The 15,381-nt window shown below is 51.5% G+C and overlaps 4 protein-coding genes across 5 annotated transcripts; 3 read left to right on the top strand and 1 right to left on the bottom strand.

The window, feature by feature from the left end:
• Nucleotides 1-123: 123 nt before the first annotated feature.
• Nucleotides 124-2,546, bottom strand: AAFC00_002907 (uncharacterized protein; the record flags this gene model as incomplete). Its single annotated transcript, XM_069342294.1, has 7 exons — nt 124-894; nt 949-1,086; nt 1,143-1,555; nt 1,610-2,006; nt 2,064-2,213; nt 2,271-2,340; nt 2,407-2,546. 7 exons carry the CDS (start codon nt 2,544-2,546, stop codon nt 124-126), a joined length of 2,079 nt encoding a protein of 692 aa, XP_069198796.1.
• A 457-nt stretch (nt 2,547-3,003) lies between these two features.
• Nucleotides 3,004-3,670, top strand: AAFC00_002908 (uncharacterized protein; the record flags this gene model as incomplete). 2 transcript variants are annotated; one of them, XM_069342295.1, is made up of 4 exons in its annotated part: nt 3,004-3,040; nt 3,102-3,315; nt 3,365-3,599; nt 3,650-3,670. In XM_069342295.1, the coding sequence occupies 4 exons, from the start codon at nt 3,004-3,006 to the stop codon at nt 3,668-3,670; spliced, it is 507 nt and encodes a 168-aa protein (XP_069198797.1). The 2 variants fall into 2 exon arrangements, with proteins under 2 accessions (XP_069198797.1, XP_069198798.1); XM_069348046.1 differs by lacking the exon at nt 3,650-3,670 and having other exon boundaries at nt 3,365-3,638.
• A 2,920-nt stretch (nt 3,671-6,590) lies between these two features.
• Nucleotides 6,591-8,492, top strand: AAFC00_002909 (uncharacterized protein; the record flags this gene model as incomplete). Its single annotated transcript, XM_069342296.1, has 2 exons — nt 6,591-7,351; nt 7,418-8,492. The coding sequence occupies 2 exons, from the start codon at nt 6,591-6,593 to the stop codon at nt 8,490-8,492; spliced, it is 1,836 nt and encodes a 611-aa protein (XP_069198799.1).
• A 736-nt stretch (nt 8,493-9,228) lies between these two features.
• On the top strand, nt 9,229-11,516 carry AAFC00_002910 (uncharacterized protein; the record flags this gene model as incomplete). The annotated part of the gene is made up of 3 exons (XM_069342297.1): nt 9,229-9,498; nt 9,593-10,731; nt 10,790-11,516. The coding sequence occupies 3 exons, from the start codon at nt 9,229-9,231 to the stop codon at nt 11,514-11,516; spliced, it is 2,136 nt and encodes a 711-aa protein (XP_069198800.1).
• Nucleotides 11,517-15,381: the final 3,865 nt, after the last annotated feature.

Here is a 15,381-nt window from a genome sequence, read left to right on the forward strand (position 1 = left end):
TTGAATGAAGAACATTCGCGACTCCCGTCCAAGTCTAGAACTCCGTTACCATGCTTCGATAAGACAATATTCGTCCATTCTCCGCCGGTTCCTAGCGGTCCAACAAGTCAAGTAGCTGAGAGGCTAATTCTGATCTTCACTTGTGTCCTCTTCTCCGTTCTCCTCGCGGTGGCGAGCCTTGACCTTTTGTGCTAGATTGGCCAGACCCGAGGATGCCAGACCCGAGGACGCGTTGTTAAAGACGGTCCGACCAATGACGCTCTCATGGTCACGAATCGATTGTATGTCTTCCACACGACGGGTTAAGTAAATTGTTGGTTCTCTTCCCCGTCGCTCCAGAATCCTCTTCATTTCTTCTTCGTACGCCGTTTCGTACACATTCATCTCTGTTGCTCCAGGTGACTCGCTCAGAAAATGGTCTCCTACTTGCCCCGTGGATTGCGAATCCAGACCAGGTCCAATGTCAAGAAACAGCAAGTCTGTGAGTGGATCATGGGCATGACCCTTCGCACGATCGATCATTGTTGGGTCCCTGGAAGAAAGTGAATCGGTTATTGACAGCGACGTCGATGAACTTGTGTCATAGTGTTTTCCCTTGAGCAGATCTTCGTGGTTGTCAGACCCTGTTCCAGCCGAATCCTTTATATCCACACCACGCGGTCGGCACACGTTGTCATCGGATACCACGATATCATGATGCACGCCTTCCGTGGCCAGAATGCGTTCCAATGGTCTTCTGTTACTACTGTCGGCACTCTGGGCATGTCTGTGCTCGCTTACAGGTCGCATGTCGGCTGGGGGTGCGACAAAGCGAGAAGAGCGGCCGAAAATACCACTCATCAACTCCGGCCGCTTTTTGAACAGTAAATCCTTGAACCGCTTGACGGCTTTCATCTAGGTTTCTTGTTAGCTCCGTAGACAGCACACGAAAAATGCGACTTCACGTACCACTACCAATAACTGCTTCATATTCCCAGTAATTGCGTTCTGCAATTCGGCTTCCGTCGGCAATTCAATCAGATCTGCGCAATTCTCCTCTGCAGAAAGTAAAGGATCGCTTCCCCCTTTTGTAACCCAGGGGTGCTCCTATATTCAGTAAGTGCTCCGCCTTTCCTATCTGAGAGGTTTCATCTGTCACATACCCTGAGCTGCTGCATTGTGATTCGCTTCTCCGGATCCTTCTCCAATAGTGAATGCATCAAATTTGCAAAGTCGTGATTTGGCTCTCCATGCAGATCGAATTCGTCATTCCGGATTGCCTCATACATCTCCAGCATACTATACTTCTCAAACGGGATTTGACCATATCTCAAGCAGTAAAGTGTGACACCCATGGACCATATGTCTGCTGCTCTGCCAGACACCTGACCATGCTTAGCAACACACAATTCTGGTGGCATGAACGCAGGTGAACCTGCAGATTTGGCGATGGACATGTCGGACTCCTTTTCAAACATTTCGGATACTCCGAAGTCGACGATCTTCAGCACGTCGTCTTGGGTGATGAGACAATTATCGGGCTTGATGTCACGATGAATTATCCCCTGTGCATGCACTGCCACCAGTTTGTTAGACTTCTGTTCATGCGAGAACCGGCCTCATAACTTACAGTATTCCATGCCCAAGATCATATCTCTGAACCAGCATCTGCACGTCTCCTCCTCGTATGGTTCGGCGTTCTCGCCAAGTCCAACTTTCATTACGACTCCTTTCTTACACATCTCGAGCACCATGTAGAGCGAGTCCTCCTCCGGGTCGTCCAGGACCTCGATGAGGGAGGCAACGTTGTTGTGGTTGAGCTTTTTCATGATCGCAATCTCCTCTTTTATCAGATCAAGCGCGTGGTCGTTGTTTTGGTTCGCCTTGTCCATGGAAGACAGCCTGTGTAGAGGAGAGTTGTAACCCAATCTCGCAGCCAGATGGCTCGGGTGTTTTTGGTTCGGCCGACGCAGGAGATTGGATTGGGCACGTTTCCGCAGACGTGACTTGGAGAATTCTTTTACGGCCTTGAACGACAGTGATTAGCACGGGCGAGTCGTACCTAGACGCCAAAGATCTCTCACATATTCTGTTCCGTATTGGTCGATAGCAAGGTGGACGGCACCGAACGATCCACGCCCTATCTCCTGCTTGATAATGTACTGGTTGATGCGATGGACGGCGGTTCCATCATCGTCACTACTGCTATAGTGTGACCGAGCGTTGAGCGATTCCTAGAGCATATAAGTTTCGCATCCAGTGCGGCGTGTAGCTGACATGTACCGACGCACCTTGACATGATTCGTGCGCGAATGGGTCCTTGTATGGTGTCTAAGTGGACTTTGGTAGGCAGGCAGGGACCTGTTGTGATCGAGTGAGACTCAGTACGACAGACCTAGCATCGCATCGAGACTCTTCTGTTCTTACATGTGTTTCACTGCTGCAGGTCTACCATGGGTGACAGAGTCAGGCAGGTTTATCGATATGCCATGATCTTGTATTATGCCAGCATCTGCCGCCGTCCTAGGTACAGAAGAGGAAGAACTCGGCTCTGTGTTTTCGGCCATGATTCTTGGTGCTATCACGTGCTGTGGTTGACGACTCTGCTCTGTCGATGCTGCTGCTTACAGGCTGCAGGAACTACTTTGGGTGAATATGGATGAGCGAGGACCTGGCACGACATGCTGTGAGAAGAGACTGAACCACAAACCGCATATAAGAGGATCGCTGGCCTCTCTCTCGTCAGATACTGTGAGACCTGAGATAGCAGACGCACTTCGAGGAAGGAGCCGCCCAATGAAGCAACGCCGTGGGGTTGACCCTCTTGGCATCAGTCGGGCGTGCTTCGACTTGTATCAACACAGTGCAACTAATCAAGCAGTCCGCACTACTGTAACGAGTACTGGATGTACAGCGGAGTATGAACCATATACAACATCTCTCGACGCCTTGGACGGAGCACACAACAACAACCACAGCTGCAGCCGCAAACAAGGATCCAAGATCATCTACTGGATCGCCGTCATGTCTGTTTACTCCTTTTACATCTTCGACAGGCATAGTATGCTAGCCCTCCTCGCCTTTGTGTTGTTGCATCATGATGATTATTGACCTTCTTCTAGCGGAATGCATTTACAGTAAGCGGTGGAATCAGAGGCCCGCGTCTGCCAATGTGAAGTCTACCCAGCGTCGGTCAGCAGCAAGTGCACTCAGCAATGGCGATGTACCGGATGTCTCTCCAAAAGCTCTCTCGAATGAAGATGATGCAAAACTTATCTTTGGCTCTATCTTCTCGCTCCGAAGAATGGTGCGTCAATTAGGAGGCGAAGACGACAGGTATGTTACTAATGACTGGTACTGTTCATCACCTTGCTCACATAACCAGCTTTTTGTCTTATCGCACTGGAGAATACAAGCTACACTATTTTGAAACGCCCACAAACCTCAAATTTGCCATGCTGACAGATACTCGGATTGGTAACATGCGCACCGTGCTGTATCAGATCTGGGCCAATCTGTACGTCGAGTACGTGGTCAAGAATCCAATCTCGCCAGTAGAGCATCCCGGCGGTGTTGGTGTAGCGAATGAGTTGTTCGACGGTGGCTTGGAAAGCTTCATTGTTTGTCCATCTACCGACCATGCTGATGATCCCCACTAATCTTTGTCCAGGGGTCTATATTCCCGTCATGAGAGCTCACTTGGGCCTAGGCGAGATGACGAATGACGAACTCATAGAAGCAGCGGACTGCAGCAATTTGTGAATGAAACCTACAGGTAGGAGGTGGGGAACCAGTTCCACTGGGCCTAATCGCTTCATAAAATATCGACGAGAACTAGTCGGAGACCGCAGTCGTTGAGTGTTGCGCAGCGCAGCGGAACCACAATCCTCCGCCCAGCTCGATGAGCCTCAAGCTCTGAATCTCCACGATCGAGACGGCCAATGCCTTTTCTTAGAGCCTCTGTCGATTATGTCTGATCGATGATTTACTAGTGTGATACTCTGAAGGAGATGAACGACCAGCAAATCGTTGCGCCATGCCCGCCTACCCGCCTCGGTAGTATTAGAAGATATCGAAGGTGGAGCTACGTGTGGTGAACCGTATGACAATCCTTACATTAGCCCTGTTGCGGCTCATCTGGCAACACATCCGATTGGGTGGTAGTTGCTGGGTGAATGGCAAGTTGGGAGAACTCGGCAGGGGAACAGCACGCCGCATGAGTGTGTACACGACATGTAGCATGTAGCCCAGGCTGAATCACGATGTACGTTATCTATTATTGCGCCATCAAAAGAATGTTGAGAGTGTTTGTACTGGTACATGAGCCTGTTGGCTCACAAAAGTTGATGCACCAAGGTCAACTACGGTCCGACGACAGAAGCTAAAGGTCGGTCCCCGTGGGTTTGGAGCAGGTGTAATGCAGCATATTCAATCACTTTGCTACTTCTCCTCTTCTTGGCGTGACTGTTGAGGTCTGCAAGCGTCAGGAGATAAGTAAAGGTAAATGGTGGACGAATCGCCTTGTCCCCGTTGAGCTCAATGTGGAAAGTGTATATGGATGGTTCAGTCATGCTCGATGCCAAAATTGGATTGGATCGAGCTGCAGTCCAGCGTGCGACATCTCTATAGATCCATCCAATACACAATGAATGTTCCCACAAAAGCACAACAGTAACGGTAGCGAGATGGCTACAATGGGGCTCTCACGCGAATACCCTGTATGGCATGACTGTTGTACATGCGAGGTAATCGCTCGTCCCGATAACTCGGTTGGTCAACGACGTAGGTCGTACAGGAACGGACGACAGGCTCCGCCCAATCTGTCCAAGGAGTGAAGACTGAACCGAGATAAGTGTGATTCCGGGGAGTGATCTGCATAGGCGTAGGGCGGGGATCTTAGGGGGTGGAGTGTGGCCAGAAGCCAACCGACAAGGCTAAAATACCTTACCTTACTGTAATTATGTGCGTAATCAAAACAGCCTATCTGCGTACCATGAACATGGACGGGAGCCATGGCAGAGCGCCTGAGTTGGCAGGTAAGTCCGAGGGTGGGAGAACACCTCATCCACCGCACCTCGGCCAGAGTCGCACTGGTGGTATTGTACAACGTGTGCACCTAGGCTTGCTGCTTCTGATGACACGGATGCGCGGACCGAACGAGAAAGCAGGGAGGCAGGCCGGTAGTGTTCGCCGGGGCGACGCCATCTCCTCACTCTCTCCACACATCATCCCGCATGAGTTCGCAGATGATTAAGGCTTGGTGGTGGCTCGTAAGGATAGCTTTTACACCAAGCGCGGATACAATACGAGAATCGAAATCGCGTGCCCCGTGCCGGGACCTGCTGCTGTATTGTATCGCGAGTGCTGCGATGTCCGATGAGCGACCTACTGCTATTTTTCTTGTGCAGGATCATGGGATGTTCTTGCACCCTCACCCTACAAGAGACGCCGCAGTGCGTCCGTTTCCTTCCCGTCTTTTTATCGAACTACCCTACCCTTACATAAGTCACACATGGCCCTATTATTGGTCTCTTGTCAGCAAGAAACGCTTGCGGTTCGGCAATGTGCAAAGTGTCGTGAAGGACCGTCGCTTGTTGCCTGCGTAGAAAAGATGAAACCGCGCACGTCTGATGGGTTGACTGATTCTTGCTGCCTTAGTGAGGGCGCAAGGCTAGATGTGCTGCGCTGTACTGTATATTATATTACGGTCAGGTAGGGTAAAATGCTGGGAAGACCCTGTAGTCTGGTTCCAGAAATTAAAGCGGCACTTGCATTGTATGAGCACATCAGGGCCGTCAGTAGTAGTACCGTACCGTACAGTAGCATGTAGCACCATCCACCGCCCATCTTGACAGAAAATACTGGGTCTCTTGTGGCCTTACACCGAATGGCTGTCTGTCTGTACCGTGATGACCTTCCTGCACAGTACCTTGCCTTCCTTGGCCACCGCCGCCTCTAGTGCATTGTAACAGTCAGCAGCATCTGCGTCTTCTGGTCCACAGGTCTTGTTACCCTACTCCGTAAAGGCATAGGAACGGGATTAAAGGTCCCTTGAGCCTTCTCGAACGCTATCATCCGCACTAACGGCCGCCCTTACAAAGTTTGCCGGTCCTCCGCGCGCTGCTCTGCCAATCGTCCGGCGGCGGACACTGGCCTAGACAAACCTGGTCGATCCCGCACTTTGATCACTCTCAGCTCCAACAACCTGAATTGCCCAGACTGTGCTTTCTGTTTTGCTTCCAGTTCACACATACCATCCGAACACTATCCTCTTCACATTCCGACTTTGACCGGTGCGAAATCATCAAGTACAGTCCATTGGAGACATGGCGTCCGATCAATAGCAACAACCATCGCCTCACATTGCCACACCCCCGCGCCTGCCCCCAGCGTCCTTCCTACCTTGGTCATCCTAAGTCCGGCAGCAGTCCCGCAGCAGCAGCAGCAGCATTAGCAGCAATTATAGCAGCAGCATCGGCAGCGGCAGCGGCCGCGACACATTGACCTTCGCCTCTTCCTCTCGTCACACCACACCCCACGGAAACCTTCCGCAGCACTTCAGTCACACCTTCACCACAATCTCTCTCTCTTTCTCTGTGTCGACCGACGCCATGGCCGAGGTCCTCACCCGTTCGCGCGACGACAAGTCCTACTATACCGCTTCATCACTCAAACGTTCCGCACCCTCACGCACCTCGCTGCTCGTCGGATCACCACCCAAGACTTCCTCTTTACGACCGGCTGCTTCGGAGTCATCGTTTGCACACGTCGACGGCTATTCACGTCAATTTCCCTCCTCTTCATCCGCGTCATTAGGAACCAGACAGCAGTCATGTACAGACTTCTCTCAATTCTCGCAACCACCTTCTTTCTCAACCGCTCGACCGCCAACGCTGTCCTTTGAATCGCAATCACATCACGATGATTACGACGATGGTTCCAGCGAGGAAGAAGAAATAGCATTCCCTGCCTATGACGAGGTCCACTTCTACCACGAGGACGAGCCCCTGCCGCCCAGCCCGCGACCGGAAGATGACGACGTCGACACCTCCACCGAAACCGAAACACACTCCCAATCCGACGGGTCTCAGGCATCGCCGGAGCCCGCCAGCACGACAGACTCGACCCGATCTGACTCTCCCTTACCCACTCCTACCGTTGCAGACGACACCGCCATCAAACACGAACCGTCTCGACATGTTGATTACCTTTCTCACGACTGGCGGGAAGAGGACATCTGGTCCTCGTGGCGGCACATCGTCTCTCAGCGCAAGGTCTACGGCCAGAGGTCACGGCTGGAAAACGCCTCTTGGAGGACGTGGGCGAAATCAAAGTACCAACTCGCTACCGTCTCGCCCGAGACACTGAACTGGTAAGTCGGGCTGACAAGGCCGATGCAGCGTTCCGATATTCGTCCGCTAACATGACATCTTTCCAGGCTGAAAGAAAGCGATGTGACATGGCTATACGGGCCATTGCAGCCTGCTGCCACCCACCCTCTTACACAGTCCTCCAACAATACACCCAGCCAATTATCCACCTCGAGCTCTTTTGTTGGCAAAGCAAAGAAACCAATCCTGAAGAAGCGAAGCATGTCCGAAGTGATGCTCCAGCGCTCAATATCCGCATCATCACTGGTGAAGCAAGCCGCCGCGTCAGTGCAAGCACAGCAATCCATTCCCATAAGACGCCCGGATCTCAGCCGCGCTTCCTCAGCCTTCACTTCACCTGCAGCTCTCTCCGTACCTGCGAGCAGAGATCACCTTGACTTTCTTGATCTGGACTATTTCTCGCCAAGACCTTCCTCGGGAGAGGAGACACCTTTTGACGGGCCAAAGAGGCACATTCGCTTCGATGACAAAGTCGAGCAATGTATTGCTGTCGACTGCAAAGACGGTGAAGATGAGGACTCGGACGATGGCGATCGCGAGAACCCCAGGAATGACTCGGATTCCGACTCGTCCGACGATGGCATTGTCATGATGAAGCGACCTAAGCGGAAGCGGCAGACGCGCCGGAGCGCATCCAGAACCAACTCCAGCAATAGCAAGACTATTGAGAAACTGCCAGACACCAAGCTAAAGTACAAGGATGAGCCTCCGACTCCAGAACCCGTGGTGCACCATACGCCCTTCGGTCGTTCGTGGAGTTCGAGTAAGCTATCGCCATCCGCATCACAGGAGACGCTTCGCCCGGTAAGCTCTGTACGCAATTATGTTCTGCCTCCGGATGACGAAGACAATGATTTCGACGCCGAGTCCTTCAGAGCCAGCGCTTTCCCCAATCGCCGAGACAGCATCCATGTCCGACGAGCGCAGACTTCAGACTCCACGGATACGTCATCCGAGCTCGATGAACAAGGGCTAAATACAAGCAATCCAGGCATGTTCGTACCCTACGAGGAGGACGAGGACGACCTTGTAGCCGCCGGTCTTTTCGGCAAGGTAAGCGATACAATCAACACGGCCAAAGACATTGCGCATGTGATCTGGAACGTAGGGTGGAGGAAATGATCTACCGCTTTCAAGGGTTTCTTTTTAACGACAACAACGGCGTTACGGAAAATATATCACCAATGGTTGGGGCATGGGGTTGCAATTACTACGTGCGGAAAGGCGCAAACAGGCGTGACAGCGAGGGTTCATGCACTTCCTTGACATGCAGCCACAGTTCTCAGCGTGCTTCTCGATTTCATTTGGGGGAGGGTGACAGCTATTATCGTCAGTAGATCATTGGTGGGCTTAATAACCAGCAAAGGACTCGATGTCTTAATTCATCTGTCCTGGTGTCAATGATCTGCTTCTCAGCTTATGTACTAAGATAGAAAGTACAGCACAGTATATGCCCCGGATCTCAAGGACCTTGTGGATGACTCGACTCGAAAGGTGCGACCGTAATTATCTATAAAGTAAAGAGGAAATCTCAAATTAGCTCAAACACCCAATAATTATACTGTAACCCAGTGAGTAGCGCCACAATTTGCCAGTCTGAACCACGAACCTGGTCAAGTCCTCTTTATCGGAGATAACGTGGTTCCGCAAGGGTCGAGCACTCCCCGAAGCCCACTGCCTCGCTTAGGTACCTCCCGGACTCCTAATCGATGTCGGCTGGCAGCTCATCTCCGCTTACTTCACTGCTCAGGTCGGGCGTTTCCAGAGCCTCGTCGATGAAAAGTCACTGTGAGTATTCATTCAGCTGACATGAGCTTGTGAGGACGAGTTTCGTCAACACCCTCTGTCTTCGACTGCCATGGCGACCACCGTCGATTGCACGGCTATCATCGCTGGCATCAGCAGCAACACCGAGTCCACACGTAAAGTAGCTGCATACCATCTTCAGAGTGCCGTGAGCGATGCGTCGTTCGCCGACCGCTTCGTGTCAGCCGGTGGCATGCCGGTCTTGAAGAATGTGGTTCTCGAAGAACACGGAAACGCATTGGCATATGCGCTGGGCAGTTTCGTCAAGTTGCTGGAGGCGGGAATGGGCTGGGATGTTGTTAACCCAGACATAATCGAACGGGTAAGATGAAATCAACCCTATGCCATATCGATGCTGCAGCGCTGCTGTGTTGCTCCTGCGTAATACTGTATTCTCAATTCGTGGTTGTATATAGGCTATCCAACTCGTCATAAGTCGACCTCATATCAATGTTCTCCGCAATGCTTTGTCCCTCCTGATGCTCGTAGTCACTCGGAGGCCCGATCAAACCAGATACATACGCCCTGCCAGCTCCAGCTCGGAGCGAAGCTTTGGTATCAGCGATGTCATGCCCTTGCTTCAGATGCACGAGGAGTTTCTAGAATGCCTCATAGAACATCTAGGCTCTGCGGATCACGCTCTTTGCGTCAATGCTCTGAGTCTGATCAATGCCTTGATGCGAGTCTCCATAGTCAGTGGTACTGGCGATGCGTGGCCGCAGTTTGTCATTAGACTCCAAGAACTTGGTGTCCTTAGTGCCGTAGAAGATCTGATGCGTGTTCCTGCCCCGCAGGATCTTTCACGCTGCCTGCTTGACTTCCAGAATCTGATCAAGGTGCTTCTGGCTCGCTGTCGCCGTGTAGCTCTCGAGCTTGAGAAGTACGAGCACCGCTCCGCTCTCAATGAATTGCACAACGCAAGCTTCCGACCTGACTACCCACTATCTACTTCGTCGAATGGGTCCGACTCCGATCGGCCCTCAGACAAGTGGAGGAGACTCGGGTTCCAATCCGAGAAACCAGCGTCAGACTTCGAGGACGCGGGTTTCTTGGGGTTGATGGATCTCTCTGATTACGTGCGTAGGAACACCGACGCTTTTCGAAACACCCTGTTGGAACAGAGTATCTTACCTCCGGACCAGCGCTGTCCAGTGGCCCGGGCAAGCTTGAGCGTCACCATGTTACTGTATGAGTACTTTGACGTAGAGAAAGCTGTGGACGACGATGCTATCTCCGGACTACCTACGAGCATTGGCGAGGATAATCTCGAGCAGCAAATCGAGCCGCTCCTCCTACACTGGGAACGACTACACCGTGCCTCTCTGCTCGCTTTCTTCAGATTGTGGAAAGAGGCCGGAGCTGTTGACAAGGACTATCACAAGGTCGAAGACCTAGCCAGGCTCCTAATTGGGACCGTTCTAGGACGATTGGACCGCAAAAGTCCAGCCGAAGAGGTCGAGCGAAAGCTTGTTAATGCCTCGCTGAGCGATGTGAGGAAATGGCAATTGTCAGAATTGGATGAGGCATACGACTATGCCTGGGGCGCTGATCTTGTGTACGCTCACGGCGACCTACCAATCATACACCTTGATATGCTGACCTGTTTCGTGCAGACAATTACGAAGTCATATCCACCAGGAGTCTCTACAGTTTCTGAAGGAACAGCGTATTCGATGCCTTCTTCAAGGCTCCTGGTTCCCGGTGATATCTTCCGCATCTGATCCGGCAATGTCAATACATCCAATTCCACAAACTGCCAGAACAACCGTCACTGCCTGGCGTTTCGTCAGGTTATCATACGATCGCGGATTCTTGCACCATGCCACATTCCCCCAGAAACTTGATCGAGCTTTATCGATTCTGGAGCTCCCGCAAAGACTCGACCTAAACACAATCAGCTCGGTAGACTCGAGCGTCTCGAGAGTGTCAATCCCGACTGACTACGAGACGTCCAATCCAGAAGAGCTCACGAATGGACGATCTGCAAGTCATGTTTCGACGACAGCACCGTCCAACACCGTCACTAGCCTTACCATATACGGGACTTCTAGCTCTGCGTTGCTGGCAGTTGGTCAGGAGGAAGTTCTCATGGAGCTGAACAGCGGCAGTGCCTCACTCGCGTCCGAGTGGTTGGATGGTCTTTTGATGCTGTTGAATCAGCAGCCGATCACGGCCGACACGAACAGACTCATCGAGACACTCAATGATTGGTCGCTCAAAGTCCACATGTTGAATTTGAGATGGGAGGATGTCGACTGGAATCAAGCGCGGACAGGTAAATCACTAGACTTACCTCCTCGACCGACGGATCGTGAATATTGGTATGAAATGGGCGTCTGATAAGAACGGCTTTGGAAAGTCAAGAGCTTGTCCCATTCATTCATGGTCAGGGATCCCCAGAATTTGATAACTATTTCAAGTATAATAATAATGAGACCTTGGCAATAATGGACAGGGTTGGTCCACGATCACTACAACCAATGGACGCGCTATCTCGGAGCCCACTCAGATGGGATAGCCGATCGCATCGAACTAGCGATGCGATGAGACAACACCATCTACGCGAACAGAGGCTAGAGAGGCTAGAGAGGGAGACGAAGCTTCCTGGCCCCCACAGACTGCAAGCCAGATAACGTATTATAGTTTATAGGAGACATGCAGCTGTGCAGAAAGGTAAGTGTGAGGTAGCTTGCATGCACGGGCAGGAGCAAGCATAGACCTGCCTATCGATTTTCCAGCAATCCTACTGGCCGGCGAATTTTCGATATCATTCCTGGTACTGTGGACATCGCAATATATCGTGTCTGCCTGCCTGCACCTCGACCAAGATACTCTATTGTACGATATCTGGTCCCTAGGTAAGGCACAATACTTTGGGCAGACGAAAAGCTTACCTTACCCTATGGCGTTCATTGGCTACCTCGCCTACCTCTCGCAACTTAATCGATCTGACATATTGGTTTGTGCATCGTGCATCGGACAATAATACGAAGGTTACAGTACAGCACGACATTGAAAAATAAAATGTGCACACACATACCAAGTCGAGGTCCTTTGCTCCACAACGCGCCAATGGTAGCCATTTTAGATGGGCGCTTAAAACCGTTTGCTTGCCGGGCCAGCCGTTACGCCGATGGCGACAGACAGTCGTGCCACGGCGCCAACACCACCCATTTATGTGGATTTTCCTCGCGCAATATTTCGGTCGAAAGCCAAAATAGCAAGGTCGAGCAAACGCGAAGGACTGATAGTACAGTATAGTATATGTCGCCCGCTCTCGAACAATGTCAACTCCGTGCTTAGTCCGGGAAAATGGGCTTGCGTGCATAAGGTACCTTGGGTAGCTCCACGATCTAGCGACGGATGGCAATCAGACCCTGCGCCTTGCATGAGGTCCCCATGTAAGTCATGCATGGCCAAGGAGCCTCACAGCCAATGATAAACTTTGGACCGACGGGACCAGGGGGGCCACTTTTGCTCCATCCACTCCACACATGTCAGGAGTTACAAAGGATCTGCTTGCATTAGTATTGAGCGTGTCGACATCGCGCTCGTAGCGCTGCTTGATTGCTTGCTTGCTTGCTCCGCTCCACAGCTCGCTCGCTTGTCAGGTATGCTTTTCTTGGATTGTGGGACTCTTGGTTGGCCGGCCGGCCCAGAGAATGGTTAATGAGAACTGTTGCCCCTCCCCTTATGGAACCGGCAAACGGAGAGATTAGTGCTTTCTCTCTCTGCATGCAAGCGACCCGACAGCAAGGAGGGACTGCAGCAGGTGCATGTCATAAGCAAGCGGCCGCGCCATGCAATTTAATCTTTCGATGCGTCCTCGCAGTTTGTCGGTAGGACATCTCCACCAGACACTGACAGCAAGGTCTTTGATCTTCTTCTGCATGTGCCTTGCTTTCTTGTAACCTTCCCCCTCAAGGATAATACTGGTGAGCGTGTGTACGCATAGAGTCAGTACTTCCGTCGAGAAAGAGATGTCGTGAGCTGGCCTTGCAAGACTGACCTTGCCACTCTCATTTTTTACATTCTATGGTGAGCAGCCTTTCTTGATAACAGACATCATCTTGAACCGCCACAACCTGTGTCTAGCAAAAGAGAATGTGGTGGGATCTGAAACGGAGATCATAAGCTGATACTCGCATTACAGCAGCCTTGGACATTGGAGTTGGGTTTGACTTTGGAAGGGCAATATAAAAGCATAGCACCACGATGAATCCTAATCGTAGAGCGTCTCTTATACAACGTTTAGGTCGAATGGATTCACGCGCAGTTCATACCTCTCGGGAAACCGATAGTCGACGGCCCAGAAGGTTACGGCGCCTAAAGCGGGATGAAGCGATATGGTTCATGTCTTTGCCGGAGAAGATCCAGACGCAGCTCTTTACGAATGAGGAGCTCTTACAACTGGAAGCAGCTTGTGAGATTGCACTGTTGGACATCCGGAAGGAAATTTCGTGTAGCTACGAAGCTGCATTATTTCCGGAAAAGACTTATCAATCCGAGGATTCTTCGGTCAATGGCATCCAGATTGACTATCCGAATATCATAAGCCGTCACCTACACAACATGCCGGAAACTCCATCACGGAGGTCTGCCACGATGTCACGCCCTGCATCACGAAGTCCTGGCCTAGACCACACACATGAAGAAATTCGATCTCCGTTTCATACCGCTAGCCGGTGTTGCTCGTCACTGTCAGGAGACAGTTCAGTGGACCGTATCACTACTCCCGAAACGAATCGGCATGACCGGGTCCTGACCAGCTGGCTCAGCGACAGCACTGAAGTTTCCGAGATAGTGCTGAAGCATACGCAGGATGGACAGGTTTACAGCGACGGACAGGAGTCTGTTGTCGTCATTGGACACGACACAAGCGTCAACGATGAGATCTATTCGAGATTGGAAGAAGTGCCCAAGGATGGGGGAAGGGATGGGCCACCAGAGCCGAGAGCCATAGCCAAAGTGCCTGCATACCCATCACAGACGGACACGACCAGTCTGCGGCCTCGGTCGAGGATGAGTATGGCCAGCGGGAAACGGAGTCTGAAAAGTGACGGAGGGCTCAGCATAGCTACGGCGAGGTCTGCCTTGACCAGACGCTTTTCGTCGCCGAGGAACATGAGCAGGGCGGACTCATGTCGCTCGATCAAAGAAGAAATAAGCCCCGAGACGAGACGATCACGGCAGGACTCTGCCACAGCAGGACACGATGCAGCGTACCACCAACGGCAAGTGCAAGGGCAAGATCCGGTCGAGCAGCTCCCGGCTGACCCGTGGGCTCTCGAACCCCTTGCATTCTTGGAAGAGAGCTCACCAAGTTCACCTAGCGACTCTATGGTGGAGGCTAAGCGGGTCAATGTATGGCAAGGTTTCAAGCGTGGGTTACGAATGTCATGAAACAGCTGTGGAACGCAATTTGACCATGAAGTCGATACTTTAGGAAGCCATGGGTACATTATACCTAATGCGAAGAGTGTACTACAGCAGACGAGGGGCAGGCAACGACATGCAATCTGTAAAGTCTACTGTGCTCTTGTAGCGATAGCCCAGTCTGTATCGTGATCTGTGATCTATTGCGTAACTAGACATACGCTTACATGAATCACTCGTATAAGGCTGTTAATGGCGAGGTGGTGAAAGATTAGAGTTGCAGCTTGGTGCCTCCCAAGAAGCTTAAGGCAAGGCAGGGCAAGCTAAAAGCAACCGACGGGTGCGTTCTCGAGTCCCCTAGTAAGAAGAAAAGTTGAGGAGCCACCCCTTTTACTGTGTTAGCAGTAATCATATTATATCACACACAAAACAAACATACATCTTCTTTGTTGCTCACTCGCCCGCTTCGACTCAATTTTCCAGCAAGACAGCAAACGAATCGAGATCCGAAAAGACTGGAGTCAGTGCAGATACTGTAAGATAAGTGTGCCTTGATTAGAAAAGTTGCCGTCTTACGCCAAGCAAGGAGTCGGTCGAGTTCCATCAAACCGCCTTTGAGGCTTGCTTGTACGTGTACAGTACTGTAAAGTGGTGCTTTTCGTATGCCTGAGGGTTAGCGATTGAAATCAATTGATTATCGCTTTCGGCTTTCAGCTTCAGCCTTCAGCTTCACACAGACCCCTTAGATCGCAAAGCCAGCTAATCATTGTTTCCATCACAGAAGCATTGTTGACGATCAACGCTTCATCACTGACCATTTGTCCCATTG

The sequence above is a fragment of the Neodothiora populina genome (assembly GCF_041146345.1).
Source record: "Neodothiora populina strain CPC 39397 chromosome Unknown canker_contig_15, whole genome shotgun sequence".
NCBI lineage: Eukaryota > Fungi > Ascomycota > Dothideomycetes > Dothideales > Dothioraceae > Neodothiora > Neodothiora populina.